This window comes from Montipora foliosa, chromosome 5, assembly GCF_036669935.1.
Source record: "Montipora foliosa isolate CH-2021 chromosome 5, ASM3666993v2, whole genome shotgun sequence".
Classification (NCBI taxonomy): domain Eukaryota; kingdom Metazoa; phylum Cnidaria; class Anthozoa; order Scleractinia; family Acroporidae; genus Montipora; species Montipora foliosa.
In genome coordinates, this window is record NC_090873.1 from 15,795,236 (window position 1) to 15,812,735 (window position 17,500).

At 37.1% G+C, this 17,500-nt stretch overlaps 1 protein-coding gene across 1 annotated transcript in view; it reads left to right on the forward strand.

The window, feature by feature from the left end:
• Positions 1-17,500, forward strand: part of LOC138003691 (uncharacterized) — a 38,208-nt gene that overhangs the window by 6,465 nt on the left and 14,243 nt on the right. The window contains exons 3-6 of the mRNA XM_068849894.1: positions 908-982; positions 2,513-2,625; positions 7,962-8,006; positions 11,023-11,113. Of these exons, the coding sequence (XP_068705995.1) occupies positions 908-982; positions 2,513-2,625; positions 7,962-8,006; positions 11,023-11,113 (324 nt within the window). The remainder of the gene's footprint in view (positions 1-907; positions 983-2,512; positions 2,626-7,961; positions 8,007-11,022; positions 11,114-17,500) is intronic.

Sequence of the window (17,500 nt, forward strand, 5' to 3'; positions counted from 1 at the left end):
ACACCTAGGTGGAGAGAAGCACCGTGAGAGTAAAGTGTCTTGCCCAAGAACACAACACAATATCCGTGGCCAGGACCCGAGCCCGGACCACTCGATCCGGAGTTGAGCGAACTAACCATGAGGCCATCGCACCTCCTGCATGAAGTAAAGTTACCGGTACTCACAGTAACTGATACCCTTGGCATTACAATGTGAGTTACCAAAGGTGTGGTTACTGTAAATGTGAAGGGGCTATTTTGAGACACAACCATTTTGCATTATTGGCCTTAACTGAATTGTCTTCCAGGGCTCCTTGCTTTTCCACTTTCATGTTTTAGTTACAGTTAGCTGTATAAACATTGTCAGCATTGTTAGAGAATTCTTCAATTTATAATGGTAGATCTGGCAATAAGAAGGAGTTGATGCACCAGTAGATCAGATGGATCGTCAATGAGGCCTAAGCAAAGAAACACATCTAGAGGTGAAAGTCCTTGAGACCCTGTTACATGCAGTTATGATTATATCCACTGTCCAGAAGGTTATTTCCCAAAAAGACTATGTGCTTGCATTCGCAGAAAAGGCCGTTTACCAGGGTTTCAGAGGTTCTTCACAAAAACTACAGTAATCGCCAAGGGCTTGAATAGACCATTTAACAGTTGTGTGCTTAGTTACCTGGCCTTTGAATATAAGTGAGGCTGGAGTTGACTTTGCTTTGATAGAGACAGATCGACCTCACTGCCATTCTTATATAAGTTCCTATAATTAGCATGAGAATAAGATCATTAACATAAGAAAACCAGTGAGGTTTCTATCAAAGCAAGGTCAACTCCAACCTCGCTTTCATTCAAAAGCCAGGTGACTAAGTATGCAACTGTAAAATGGTCTATTATAGACATAGACAAATGCAGATGTTTTGTTTTACGTGTAGGGAAATGGGACAAACATTGTGCGGATTGTACCATACACAGCAGTGCAGTTTGCTGCCTATGAAGAATTCAAAAAAGTATGTTTATTGTGTAAAATGCTTTATGATTACAAAAACAATTGAAAAATGATGAGTTATATTAATTATTTAGGCTGGGATGTTTGTTTACCTTCATTGAGTTTTTAAAGTGTCTTGATAGAATCCTTTCACTAGTATCTGTAAAGAACCACAGGTGCCTCAAGCTCTGTGTGAGAGAAAAGGTATGTACAAATTCAGACCGGATCAACTCGGAATGATCACTTTGGATCGATGTAAAAAAAATAAGGCCTCAAGAAATCATCCTAGCCCTGTAACATTTAAGCTAACCTTGGTGAAATCGGGACAAATGTGAACTAGTTTGGGTTTACAAAACCGTTTTTTGCGTGATCCGAGATGGGCAATCCAAGTTGATCCAGTGCTACTTTTGTACCTGCCGATAAGGGAAAGAGGACAATTTTTGGCCGACAAGATGTAAGGATTTGTATGGGAATCCCAAAGAACGTTTAAAAAGATTATTATGATATGAAAAAATTCTCAATCAAAAAGCCTTACTTTTCTTGCCATAAATATCCAGTATTACTAACTTTCAGTATGTACATGCATGTACATGTAATTTATGAACATTACAACTGGAAGGAATGAAATTAGCTTGCTCATGTAGTGAGACAATTCCAGAAATTTACACATCCTGTAATTGCGAATCCAGGAACCAGGAACCTGCAATTTACACCCTCCACATTCAAAGAACTTTCACCTTTGTGAACAATTGAAAGTGCACAATTTTCACATTACTGTTTTTTCAAAGAGATTAATAATTTTGGATTCTGTTTCCTCAATTTTCTTTGAGGTTTGAATTTGGCATGTTTTTACCTAGTTAATGATTATGTATCTTTCTTTACAAGCATTTTGAATTCAATCCTCAATTAAAACCCATTGATGAAGAAAACCGTCTGGCGTTTAAGACAGATTCAAATCTATTAAGCTAAGTCTCACTCCTTGGAGTAAATTCATGGGTTAAAGGAGACATACAGGTAGTTTTTGATTGGATGTAGAGGTTGTTAACCCATTGACTCCTGAACTGCCCTCAAGGACGAGTTAAATCATATGGTGTTAAGCAGAGTAAGTCTCTAGAATGATAATAATATTGCTCTTGGCTGTGCCAAGGGGGTTAATATTATTAGTGCAAGTTTGAGAATAATACATATCATGCACATATCATTGTTAAGCCTGAGGGACGGGGCTGTGGGGGTTGGGCATAGTGTGGGGATTTTGACATCTTCATTAAAAAAAATTCAAATTCCCCACCCCTGGGACAAAATAATTGGTCAAAATCCCCACCCGGCAGCTAGTGAAAATGGATGAATGTCCTTCGTACAGTAAACATTGCTACCCAGGGGACATCACATACAATTTAAATCTCTACCCAGGAGACAGACCCACGATCAACTCCCGTTGTTAGCCCAAACCCCCCTCCCTTGGGCTTAACAATGATAGGTGCATAACAGCAGCTACACACAAGTGATACCACCAGACTGTATATTTCATTTACGTACATACCGGTATGATTAGTTATTCAGAATTCCTGAAGATCCCAGAGAGCAGCATCCAGTCTTACGACTTACAGCGGGAGCACTGGCTGGCATTGTGTCATCTACTGTCACTTATCCTCTTGACTTAATAAGGTGTGTGGCATGCAAAATGGTCATGTTTATTTTCATTCAGTGATCAACATAACTATTTAGCTCACATTAAATGCCAGTTTATTCATTGACAAGTCTTGAGCATCGGTTTTTTTTTGGAAGCAGAATGATAATGTTAACTCACTGACCCCTCCTCAGGTGGCCTAGGATATCCCCCACCCCCCCCCCCTCCCCCCACTTCCAGGGGTCAATGAGTTAATGATAATGAAAATCATCACCATCTTCACTGAAATGTTTATCAGTTATACTTATTCCAATGTCTTTCAATTGTAAAAATTAAAGCTAACAATTGGCCCATTTAAACAGAGTTAATAGAGGGAGACTGGTTATGAAAGCCGGTAGATTTCAAACAATTAGAACAATAGCGGGGCTCTGAGGTTGAAGGTACAAGTTACTTGATCGTGAAGGTGCACAAATTTAAGACAAGATGGCAGATTGAGTAGACAATCTCTTGCTATGGGGAGACAATTTGTGACCGTATTTGGGAAAACCGGGCTTAATGAAAATAGCATTAATGCATTTTCAATGCATTTTAAATGCGTTTATAATGCATTACAACGCATTGATAATGGTTTTCAACGCATTTGTAACGTTATTCAGTCCATTGTAAAAACGTTGACAATGTTCAACAAAATGTTTAAGAATAATTTTCAAAGTTATTTTTAAATTAGGCATTTTAGAATCGAAGGTGATGAAGCAGTCAAACAGCAATTTGTTGCAACAGCTAACAATGTGAGTTTTTAAAGAATTGAGACTCAGAGAAGTTATGTTAGAAACATTATGCAACAGTTCCTGTGAAGTCCACACAGTTCTTCACCAAGGAATGTTGCCACATTATTGTCAACCAAAGTTGCCGACTGCCTCATTGCATACTGTAAGAGAAGCAAGAACTCTGGTGACAATGCATGGTAATCCCACCACTACAGTATTATCTGAGAGGGAAAGGGCTGGCTTGCAAGAACTAGGAGGTAAATAATTATGTGCTGCACAATTTGTACAAGCAACATGCTAGAACCAGTACTGTGGGGAGCCAGCAAGCTATGGCAATACTAAAGGCTGGCAAACTCGATTGTATCAATGATTCAAAGCAAACTCTGATTTCAAGTTTCAACCGTGGTGGGCTATGGTCAATTACAGAGCTGGCTCAGAAGATTTTTGTAATGGCAAAACATTACTTCCGCCGGCTAGCTCCAAAAGTGGCTTCACAAGGAATTGACACTGTTACAATAACTCTTAAGGTTACTAGCTGGGTCATTCCACAGTAATTTGGACGAGAAATTATAAAAATGAAATTTGCTTAAATTGCTCAATTTTCTGATAAATGGATAACATGTTAAATAAGGCTTTTGGAAACAACTAGAATTGTTGGATATGAATTGTTGTTTATGCATAAATTATCATAAATTATGTAAACTAATGATAACAGCTGTTGCGGAGGGGAAAGTTTTATGTTGGTAGAATATAAAAAAGAAAACAGCAATTTTAGTTAACTGGTCTGGGACACAAACTACTCCAGACTAAGTAACTTAGACACTGGCCAAACTCTACATTTCTATCAGTATGGCACCTACAGACAGCCTTCTGGATGCTCTTTTCCCTTCCGCAACGTTTTGAAGCCTAAAAGTTTTGTTGGTTCGCTTGTAAATGACAAAGTGAACTTCATGTTTTCAAATCTTCTAATTCTAGGTCAAGGGTTAGTTGTATTATGCTTGAAAAGAAAATTTATTTTAAACTATAGCCAAGAGAGATTCATTAAATTTTGTTGTGGAGGGGAAATTTTGTTGCGGAGGGGAATTCTGTGGAGGCAAATTCTCTTTTGATAATGATTTCACTGAAAATTATGATGTTTACATTAACAAGAGATATCATTTTTCTATCATAAGTTCAGCAACCAGGTTGTGTTTCAGCAATCTATAAGGTAAATCGTGTTTAAATTAAAATGACAGTCAGTACAACAAAACTGGTGAAAATACCTGTAGCTAATACATGTAATTATATTTCTTTCATCATGCAAATGCCAAGATGAAAAATTTGAAACATTGCCACTTGAAAAATTATAAAAAGAAGGCACCAAATAATAAAATTCCTCAGCACAGTTCATTTAAATGGTCACACATTTCATCCACTGACTAAAAAGTTATAAACTTAACTGTCCAGTTGCTTTAAATGAAACTCAACCTAATTGACCAATGATGTTTTCATATAAAACAGCAGTTTTCCACTCAAAGTTTATTGCATATGAACTGCATATGAAAGTAGATGATTATTATGCAGTTGACTATGTTAGCTGTTACTACTTTGGCAGGGTTATTCAAATTCAGGGTCAGTTTGCACAGTTCAAATTTCTGCACAGGGTTAGGCTTGGTGCTGATGCAGGTGAAATATTCAATTGGCCAACAAGGGATGATGTGGCTGATGTTCATGTCAGCTGTGTTTTCTATGGACCCATTCATTTGATTGGCAACAGTCCATTTAAGATTATGGAGCATGAGCAAGTTAAAAAAGTGTTCTGTTATATCCAGAGGCACTGATTTTCTTTTGAAGGGTTGTTTTATGTTAATGTTGAAAATACTCAAGGAACAGTGGTCATTAATGAACTTATGAACTCACAGTCAGGTTTTTCTGATCACATATTATCTTAAGGTGTTTTTGTGCCAATTAATCTTAACAAGGTTACATGTATGCATTACTAATGCATGATTTTGAATTTTTATCACTGTGACAGTACTATTTCTGACACAGTGCAAATATTGTGCAAAATATTGAAAAACTTCAGTTATTTGAAAGCAAATGTGAAACTGTTGTATAAACATTAAAGTGTGGATGTTATTACTCGCTTTAAACGTCTTGCTTATGATCTTCCGAAAATTGGACAAATTTTCCCCTCCGCAACTTCCCCTCTGCAACAGTAGATGCTGTTTTCAAATCCTACCTCATTGAGAAAACCGTAACTATTTAAGTTTCCTCTTGTGATCTTTTCAATTAATATAAATTGGGAAAAAGCATCAGCCTACTAGACTCTAGATAATATTTCAGAATTCAGAGAATCTGCTAATAAAACTAAAAACAAGCAAAACACCAAGTTTTCTGTTCCCCTCCGCAACGGCCATATTTTTAAGCTCTATGATCTAAGAAATGCATTTTGGAGAAAAGCAGGACAGCAGCAAGTAAAGCTTTGTAGATGATCTTAAGCCTCAATAGGTTATGAGAAGTAAAGGAAAATTCTTATTTAAACTATAACAAGATCTTCGCCTCTAAATTTCCCCTCCACAACAGACGGAATACTGTGGAATGACCCAGCTATAGTGACTATGGAATGATTATAACTGATGCAGAAATCAAGCCAGCAAGTCATGTCATCAAGGATGTATTGCATGGCATTATGACTTTATATGTACGGGTACACTCATTCTCCTTCGCAAAGGATGTGATTGAGAAAAACAAGATCAGAATGAAGCAAACAAAGGGGAGTCTCTTCGCAAGGACATTAGTCGAAGTTGCCAAGAAAATGAGCAAGGGAGACAAAGTTAAAACTCTCCATTTATAATTATTTAATTTACTTTTGTGAACAACACATAGCAAAGTTGTTTACAACATTATTAAAAAGTCAACCTTGTTTCTAGAGTTTAGTTCCAAAGAATATATTACAATGACAACGCTAAAACCTTCTCATGTGAATGTGGAACTCGTAGTAAATTTAATTAAAGATCATATCTTGTTTGAATGGAATTTGGGGAATTATGGAAAACTACTAGGTAGTGAATAATATAATTCTAAAACATGTTATAATCACTGATTGTGAAAAAGTAATGGTCTATTAGTTGATACTGGCATTTGTGATTTGCATGCTAATGTTCTTTTCAATTTCGTAATGCAAAACATAAACAAACTACTCCCTATGCTTTCTGCCATCTTAGGTAAACAGTAAACACCAGCATATAAGAACACTTTTTTCAGGTTTAAGGCTGATCGTGTTCTTATTTTAGGGGTACTTGTTGACAAATCAGCCTGAAAGTGTTCTTAAAATGTTCTTAAAATTGGTTTTAGAAATACGTCAAATTTTATATTACTAGAGGTTAATTAACTAACATACAGTGCTGTTTTGTAATAGATTTTATAGTTTGTACATGTAATGGTCTTGAACACCATAGCACTTTGATATAAGTTACCTTACTGTACAAATGTATGTTTCCTTATCCTAATACCCTTTCCCTTTGTATTAAGAACATGTTTTATTTATCAGGCTGAATTTGTTCTAACTTATTTATATGGTGCTTTATTGGCCAAATTTCAGCCTGATGTTCTTAATCCACTTTTTCTTATATGTGGGTGTTTACTGTATTGAATCCCTCTGTTCTCAGTGCTGTCTTTCCAGTGTCTCAAGTATTGAAGGAATTCCTCCAAGAACTGAAACCTGTAACAAAATTTTGATAATTAATATGCAAATTTTTGTGGATAATGTCATCATCTAAATAAAGTAGTCAAACTCTACAGTTTGACAGAAAATAAAGCGGTACTTACATAATATCCTTGGGTTTGAAGCGGTTCTCGCAAGCATGCACTTTGTCGTTTTTTATCTGCTCCCTGAAATCCTTTTGATTAGCCTCGTCTTTCGTGACAGACAGCTTAAAAATTCCTATTCCCTTCGATCGTCTGCACGATCCGCAGCCAAGGACGGAGCAGTAGACCCCTGGCATCACTTATGAATCCTCTTCACATATTTCAGTTACCGGTAAGTTATTTTTAAACTCAAACGCGAAGTAAAGCTCCTGGCTGCTCGCCATCTTGATAATCTGTGCACCTTCGTGGTCATGTGACATGTCATAAACCAAAACAAAGAGTTCGTCCTTTGAAGTCCACCAACTTTCATAACCAGTTTCCCTCTATTAACTCTGATTTAAAGCAATCCAGGTGGCCCCTCGGATTCCAGATCCCAGCCGTCGATTCCAGATCCCAAATGGTGGATTCTGGCTTCCAAACTTACAGGTTCCACCAAAATCGAACCTGGATTCCATCAGAATCTCTGAATTCTGGATTCCATACAATGGATTCCGGATTCCAAAGCCTCACATTTGCTACATTCCAGATTCCAGATTCCTAGTCACATCAGGCAATAAAAAAACGAATAAGGTCAATATTACTGTAAATAAGTTTTTGGAAAAAATTGATTGTTAAAAACATTATTTATTATGGTATAATTCATCATATTAATATTTCTTATAAAGTACATACATGTAACTCCAAAGATTAAAACTCATTCCTGGATTTAGGCCTTCTAAGAAAGCAACAGTCACATCTCACTGTTTTGATTTTTACAGAACAAGACTAGCTGTTCAAGGAGAAGGCAGTGAAAGGCGATACAAGTAAGTGCAGGAGTCCACATTCAATTTGAGTCAATTCTACTGTGTTGTCTGTTTGGGGGAATTTAGTGCATATAATTGTGAAACATGCATGTAGATATCAATTAAGAGGTATGCGGTGGCCAATTTACATTTTTATCAACTCTGTTGATAAAACCAAATTTTTGTATACTACTTCCCCACTGACGAAGCACCACACTTTCTTTAGAAACTACCCCCTTCATCATTTAAGAGGGACATAGTTTTTAAGGTGTTTGCCTAAAATCTGGAATCCCAAATAAGTAATCCAGAACACGTTAAAAGTCGATCAAAAGCTAAAATGTCACTACAGAAGCAATGCACACAATGATGGAGGCATTAGTTTAGTACAATACTCTCAAATTAAAAGATAAATAAAGTTGATAAACACCTAGTTTGTATGTTTTTTATTAATAAATAATTATGAGGTTAACGAAGTCGTAATCCATTCAGCACTTTTCACAGCATTTCTCTTTAGAATTTAAAATTTTAGGAGACCTTTTCTACCCCAAACGGGTACTTGTCAAGGGTGGGTGTTGCATAATGTCAATCAAGCGAAAAGATGGCCAATAGCATCTCACAGGCATCATAATTATATTTGCTGCAAGAAAAGAAGCATGATATTTTTGCCTTCCCTCTTTCGTCATGATGTCGGTTGAGAGCAACATGGAATATGAGGTGAGTAGTCCTCTTTGGGTATTATAGATGGTTAAATGCAGCCACAACTATTGGTGAACAGGAAACAAAACGCATTTATGTCCGACATCAATCACTGACCACGTGGGGTATCAGTAGGTGCAAAGGGTGACTCATAGGGCTTGTATGGGAGAGGTAAGCTCCTGCTCATGGGCTTCTGAAGTTCACAAAAAGAAAAAGCTCAAAAAGTTGGATGCTCTTCCGAAGTTATTACATGAATCCCTCCCAAAAGGAGTCAGCATGTGGCAATTAAAACAGAAAACATTTGCAAGATGCTGGATCATTTTAAGTGACTTTGGTTCAGGTTCTTACTTCGGATTCCAGATTTCTTGTTCTGGATTCCACGTTTTTGAGTGGACCTAGATGTTGTTAACCCATTCACATGAAGTTTAATAAAGAGGCCCCAGTTTGCAAGTAAAATCGCCTGGCATTAGCCAGTAAATCTGTAAGTCTCACTCTTAGACCTGTGAGGAAGGGTTAAGTAAATTTTTTACATTGAGTACAAGGATGGTCAGCAAAAAAGCAAGAAACAAATGCAAGATTTTCTTAAAATCTGGAAAGGGGTTTATATATACAAACAAAAATAACGATAGAACAAATTGCAGCTTTTGAAGTCTATTTTTTGCATTTGCACGAAAGACGAGAAATTGGAGACAAGCTGTGGGGATAAGATACTGTCTGTATGTCCTGAAAAGCAACTTAGTAATTATTATTATCGGACATACCACAAAAACTCATAGCAAAGTTATTGAATGTTTCCGTTCATGGTAGTTGATTTCTATAAGAGTCCTACAAATTCCTACAGATTCCTTCAATGATGCCATATTTTTCCTGCAAGGATAAACACGTGGTTACCGGAAGCAGTTTTCCGAACAATGGGGGAAAGGGATTGACAAATGTCTCTGAAGTGCAGTTTAGGGGTGAATTGGGGAAATGATCTCACTAACTAGACAATTTAGGCAGTTGCATGTCTTTTTATAGACACCCAAAGAATTTAGGTAACTCTCACGGAATTCGAACCCACCACCTCTGTGATGCCAATGCAATTTGCCCTTACCAACTGAGCTATGAAGCCACTCAGTTAAAACCAGGCCAATTTGTAGGCCTGAATATTTGTGAAGCATTGGAAACTTGCTTTTCTGCTGTCGTCAATGGTGAGAACCAGGCTTAAAAGTAGCTTTGGCTAATAAACTGAAAAAAGCAACCTTTTAACGATCATTTAACAAAATAACGTCTATGTTGTTTTAATTGGCTTATTACATGTATTACAGCGGATTCCTGCAACCCCTGCATGGAGTCCCGTGTGGATTAAATTCCTGCAAATTCCTACAAGCGTAATAATCATTCATTATTTGATACGCTCCCATAACAATTTGCAGGGGATGGCTCAGTGGTGAGTGCACTCGCCTCCCACTAATGTGGCCCTGGTTTGATTCCCAGACTCAGCGTCATGTATGGGTTGAGTATGTTGGTTCTCTACTGTTGGGGCTGGACAATCTGTGAGCCAGCGAGCCATGTGAGCCATGCAAATTTTGCATTAAAGTCTAAGGACCCATTTCAAATAGCGCTGATAAACAGTTATTAAGTCTAAGCACCCATTTTAAAATGGTTAGCTTTCAATAACTGTGTGACTCGCACGTTTGACTCGCATGGCTCGCCATGTTGGCTTGCATGACTCACAGTCATGGCTCACATCCATGGCTTGCTGGCTCGCACATTGTCCTCACTCACTACTATTCACCGAGAGGTATTTCTCCGGGTACTCCAGTTTTCTCCTCTCCTCAAGAACCAACATTTGACTTGATTTGTGTTTATTGTTAATTTCAGTTTAGAGTGTCCCCAATTAGTGCTCCAGCACTAGAACAAGTAGACACTTGAATAAAGTTCCTTTCCTTTTCCTTTATCATGAATTGTCCCCAGCTCCTTCTACCCAACTTCAACGTCAATCATTTATAGGATTAGAGACAATTGACGTCACGAAGTGTCCTTGAACTGCCCGATTTACCCCAGCCTAAAAGTAGCATTATTGTTGGAAATAGGTAGCAAAAACATGGACTGAAAGGGACATGTTACGTTGGATATCAAAATTAGGCATGCATCTAATTATAATTTGCATTTCTGGACATACCGTAAGTGGTAGTCGGTGATTGTCCCAGATAAAATGATGCTAAGCCCTCTCTTAAGTAGAGGTGCATCCCTGGATGTGTTTTTAACAAGAGACATAAATTGCAAAGCAGATAGTGTTGTTACAGCATATTAGAAACGGTTGTGCAACCCCCATTGGTATCATCTTTCTTTCCCGCAGAAATATAAGGCATGCGTTTATTACCATTATTAAAGAAGAAGGTGGTTTACTGAGTGGATGTCTGTTCAGAGGACTTGGACCATCATTAATAGTAAGCAGCTGTGAGTTATCTGGAGACTGCTCTTATTATTTTCTGTTATTTTTTATTTAATCGATTAATTTAAAGTATATTTTTTTATATATTGTATGTCACTTTGATTGTTTCTGTTTGTGCCCTAATATTATTAAAAGCCTCAAAATGTACCGGTAAGTCATGCACGCTTATAGTGGACTATTTTTTTGGGAAATGAAGGGATCATCACTGCTGCAATTTCTCATCAAATAGCAATAATAGTAATAATTACTATTAGTAAAAATAATAAAATAATAATAATATTATTATTACTATTATTATTATTACAAGGTCGCACAGGAGTGGGAAATATTGTCTTCAAAATTCAGTATCAACAAGCAGTCTCCTTTAATAAAGTTTGAGTACTTTTCGAAGAATTCTTGCTGACTGTAATTAACAGTGTCTTTTGTAATTCTGCAATCCAAATTTCAACAGCAATGTCTTTGAATCTATCAGTTAATTTTTTGGGTATTTTTCCGAATGCTCCAACCATAATTATTACTCTTAATTATCATAAATTGTAATAAATTGCATCAAGATTGCACATGTGTCAGGAATTTAGGAGTTTAGCAACCTCAGCATGAAGGATAACATTGCTAAACTATGTAAGACAGCGTTTTATTACATGTATACAATGTCATTTGGAGGGTTAAAAAAATGCTTGTCGAGGGAATCTACTCAGACATTAGTGCATGCGTTCATTTCAAGCACATTGGACTATAGAAGTAGACTTCCAGTTGGTACACCAACGCATGCAGAATGGATAAGAGAGCAATTGATTTTTGTGGAGCCAAAGCACTCCTCCCACATTACTTGTTTTTATGTGACCTTTATTGGTGGTTGTTTGTTTGTGTGTGGTTTCTGGTCGGTTGGAGGATTTTTTGAAAGATCTTGGGATTCCAAATGTGTTGGGAGAAATGAAGGCCTTTGCACTACACTAATCCTCCAAAGGACACTGTTGTCAGGTTGTCATTCAATCTCAGTGTTATTGATCCCACTCCTCCCACTACCACTGGAACAACCTTTGTCCTCACACTTCACATTTTTCCTACTTCTCTTGCAAGACCTTGCTACTTTTCAACTTTGTCATCTTCCTTCTCTCTCATCCTACCACCTCTTGTTTTTCTAGCTAATGATCATCAAATCTGGCCTTCTAGCCCTAATTTCATGGCCTGTTTGCACACTGAAATCCCATTACTATTATTATTATTATTATTAATAATAATAATAATATTATAATTATTATTGTCATTGTCATTGTTATTATTATTATTATTATTATTATTATTGTTATTATTATTGTCATTGTCATTGTCATTATATTGTCATTGTTATTATTATTATTATTATTATTTATAATAAAAAATTTATTATTATTATCATTATTATGATCAGATTCTCAATTTTTGCTGGTTTTTCTATGTCACATCTCAGCTCCCTCCCGCAACTCAGAGATGCAATACCTTTCTCAGAATAATGTGCTGTTCCCAACAAGGCTGACATCTGGGTGCTTCCAGTCATATCCAGTATACCTAGGTACTCCTGCCACTTTGTACATGACGAGACGCAAGTGGGTCTGAACTGGAAGTACCCGATTTCTGAATCCAATTAAGTTGTGGTTTACTCAGTAATGACTCTTCTGTCAACAAAGAGGGGTAATAGGATTAACATGTCAGTTATCTAATTTAGCCTTAACGAATAACATGCGTTTCTGTCATTTGAGAATAAGCCATTTTGTTCGTTTCAATCACATGAGCACGGCACGGCCACGTTGATCATTGTGATTTCTTGCGCGGGCTAAGACATCGCGGAAGATTATCCACGATTTTCTCGGGTACAGAGCCCGACACTCCCCCCGTCGGAGTGTCCAAGGAAAAAGTGGTATGTGTTAAGCAACATAGGTTATGGAGACCGTCTGAGCTGCTGGTGCGCTTTCCAGAGGAATTTGCTCGGTAGATGGAGCTCTGTTTGAAGGAACAGCTTCTACAGAAGTTAAAATCGTCACTTCATCGTTTGGATTAATTGTTTTATTCCTTCGTCATACACCGGATTCACCACTGTATCAAGATGAGCTATTTGAACGGCTAAGAGAATTTTTAAACAGTCTTGACCTTAGCCTTTGCAGAGATCAAGTTATCGGTGCTTGCTGGCTGACTCCACCGAATTGCCGTTTGAAAATGCCATTGTCATCTCACATCAAATGGACAACGATACTGGCTGCGTCTTACTAACCCCACCGGACAGCTGTTCAAGTAAGGTAAGTTGCAATCGAGCCATTTGTGGTCTCGTAAAACTGGGGCAAAATGAAAGGAAAATTCGAAAAGAAGTGTCTTATGTTTATTTTTCGCTTAAAATGTTTGTTCGCGATAGATTTTCATGATCCAGAAGCTTATTTCACATTAGGAGCCTTGTAAACGTTCTTTTCAAGTCTTGCGAACATTGTTATTTTGATGAAAGCAACAGACTTTCGTATTTTATTTTCTAAGCTTATTGTTAATTGACGATTCAATACCTACTTAATGTTCTACATCTCCGAACATGAAGGATTGCCAAAGTAAAGATATCAACACCCCTGGAAAAAACATAGTTAAGACTTGCTTATTGCCTTTTTTTTCTAGATCAACTGGAAGTCGTGATGATGTGGAGTTTTTACTCGAAGAAGAACTGAGCAGTATCCAGCTTTATGAATTGCGCATGGTTTATGCGAAATACTACTTCTGGGTTATATTGGGCTTTTGCCTTATAAATTGACTCTCTTAAAGATGTAAATAATGCATTAAGAAGTTATGGCCCTAAATCCTTCAAGGGTGATAGGCTCACAGAACAAACAGAAATTGGAAAACACAATGTCGATGTCATGTGTGCGAAAGTAAAATTGAAGCTTTCTTTCTAAATACTAAATAAATATTGCTATGTGGCTCTCCAGAATGTAATTATTCATAGATGTGTGGCTTTCCAGGATTTAATTCATTATCAATGACATTTTGGAACACATTACGTGTAGCTTGAGCCTAAGGCTTGTGACTTTCTTTCGACAATAATATAAACGTCTGTCAAATTTCCATCATTTGAGGCTTTAGTATATCTAGTAGGAAGTAAATACATGTAGAATGTAGTCTGTCAATATTTTACTACAAAGGTATCAATATTATTCTTGCGTTAAGGTCACACAAAACGTGGCATTCTGGCCAATCTTGATGAAATTGGGGAATATTCTCTTCCAATTTTTTAAATCTCTTCTGCATAACTTAACTGATCAGTTTTCAGCTAGAACTGGTGATGTTAAGAGTAGGATCCATATAGACCATCGTAGTGTGCAACTGTTGCTTTTAAAAAATCCTTTCCTATTGTCAAAGCTTGGTTATACTAATGAAGGTGACAGTGGCATCCAGATGTATCGTTGGAGTGTGCAACTGTTGACTTTTAACATTCTTGTCCGATTGTAAAAGCTTGGTTACTAATGAGGTTGATAGTGGTATCTAGATGTATCGTCGGAGTGTGCAACTATTGACTTTTAACATTCTTGTCTTATTGTAAGAACTTGGTTACTAATGAGGTTGATAGTGGCATCCAGATGTATTGTCGGAGTGTGCAACTATTGACTTTTAACATTCTTGTCTTATTGTAAAAACTTGGTTACTAATGAGGTTGATAGTGGCATCCAGATGTATCGTCGGAGTGTGCAACTATTGACTTTTAACATTCTTGTCTTAATTTAAGAGCTTGGTTACTAATGAGGTTGATAGTGGCATCCAGATGTATCGTCGGAGTGTGCAACTATTGACTTTAACATTCTTGTCCGATTGTAAAAGCTTGGTTACTAATGAGGTTGATAGTGGCATCCAGATGTATCGTCGGAGTGTGCAACTATTGACTTTTAACATTCTTGTCTTATTGTAAGAACTTGGTTACTAATGAGGTTGATAGTGGCATCCAGATGTATCGTCGGAGTGTGCAACTATTGACTTTAACATTCTTGTCTTATTGTAAGAACTTGGTTACTAATGAGGTTGATAGTGGCATCCAGATGTATCGTCGGAGTGTGCAACTATTGACTTTTAACATTCTTGTCTTAATTTAAGAGCTTGGTTACTAATGAGGTTGATAGTGGCATCCAGATGTATCGTCGGAGTGTGCAACTATTGACTTTAACATTCTTGTCCGATTGTAAAAGCTTGGTTACTAATGAGGTTGATAGTGGCATCCAGATGTATCGTCGGAGTGTGCAACTATTGACTTTAACATTCTTGTCTTATTGTAAGAACTTGGTTACTAATGAGGTTGATAGTGGCATCCAGATGTATCGTCGGAGTGTGCAACTATTGACTTTTAACATTCTTGTCTTAATTTAAGAGCTTGCTTACTAATGAGGTTGATAGTGGTATCCAGATGTATCGTCGGAGTGTGCAACTATTGACTTTTAACATTCTTGTCTTATTGTAAGAACTTGGTTACTAATGAGGTTGATAGTGGCATCCAGATGTATCGTCGGAGTGTGCAACTATTGACTTTTAACATTCTTGTCCTATTGTAAAAGCTTGGTAACTAATGAGGTTGACAGTGGCATCCAGATGTATCGTCGGAGTGTGCTACTGTTGACTTTAAACAGCCCTATCCTGATGTAACAGCTTGGTTACTAATGATGATGTCTGAAATATTGGTTAAAGTTACTAATATTCATTAAGGCGTTTTGCCCACGTGTACTGCATCAAATCGAGAATAGCTTTTGGTAGCACTAATTTTGAATTGGAGTTATCTGTTTGTTTTTGTGAGCAATTTACGACATTTCTATAAGTAAATCATGTTAATCTGAGTAAAAACTAGGTGTGTTTTTAGGCAGTGATAAAATACAACCACACCTGCCCGGATATGTTTTTCTAGGAAGAATATACTGAGTACATATTAGAGGATGATGATTCATTGTCTCCTGATTATTACTTTCTTATTTTTTTTATAGTGGCAATTTTAATTATTCATGACTGAGTTAAGGAGAATCAAACTGTGTTAAAATGATTTTAACCCAAATTTCATTTTGAACTATGACAATGATGAGTTGAATCGAATGCAAACTGATGAGCAATTAGCAGACAAGCAAGACAATTTTTGTCAATGAAAACGAAATGGGGTGTCCCAAAAAAGAAGACCCGAAGACCCCGAAAACTCGAAAAAGTAACCCAAAACCCTCAGTTTTGGCTTACCGTAGGCCTAAAGTTATTTTTTTGAGTTACCTCAAGCGAAGTTCAAGTCCTTCGTTCCCTACAACTTGTTTCAAAGTGAAAGCTGGGCGATCCGCCATATTTAGATGAGTAACCACTCTCCACATGTGGCCGGACATCTTCATTTCCCGTCGGATGTACATGGCCCTGTTACACTCTGAAAACCAACTTTAGGCCTAGGGTTTAAGGTTTTGAGTTACTTTTTTCGAGTTTTCGGGGTCTTAGGTTCTTCGTTTTCGAGACACCCAATGAAATGCCCTTTTTATAATGTACTTTTTGAAGCAGTGTTACAAAATAGCAAGAAATTAAAAAAGGACAACAAGTACCAGTAATCTTGCTATCTGATTGACTAATTGAGAGTCTTGGCAACGCTGTTTGCGTCATTTTGGGAAATAAACCAATCATATTGCTAGCAAGTTTTTGACAACGCTTCGCTCTTTCTTTTTCTGATCTTGGGCACGCTCTGAAATAAACATTTACTTTGAGGTTGAATGAATAAACTCGAATCCAAACTCGAACATGCCTTCCTCCCTGAATATTGTGGTAAAAAAGGAATAGAATGTAGGTCAGAAGTTTCTGTACTCTTATAGACAACGATATTCGCCATCACAGGTCAACATTGTGACCACTGTGATTAATATCGTTGTCGATAGGAGTACAGAGAACGCTGAACCACAACATTCGATTTATTATGTTACGGAGCAAAATTAAAGACGAAGACGTGGTTTAGCTGCATATAATTTGGCTAGTGTTTAAATTAATTTACGCATTGGTGTAGCTCCTTGAGTTTACATCACAAGCGAGATCTTTTTGCGTATTGTACTTCCTAATGTCATTTAGGTTCTGCAAGTTTTTAATATGTGGCATTTCAGGACCCACTAAGTAATTAAAAATGAAAGCGTGGTTTAGCTGCGTCGAAATAAATATTTGACGGGAAAAGTAATGATTGTATGCACCGGCGTATAAAAACTACAAAGGTAACGAAGAGCATTAATAAAATGTTACTTCTCGATTTGTTTTTAAATTATCTCCTTGTCAAGTCGCGATCCACAGTTGAGAATTTCACTCAAGTCAAATCAGGACGTTCGTCTACTGGCATGCGTGTTGAGAGTGTTTTAGAGTGAAATTGTCTTAGATTTCTTTTGGAAAA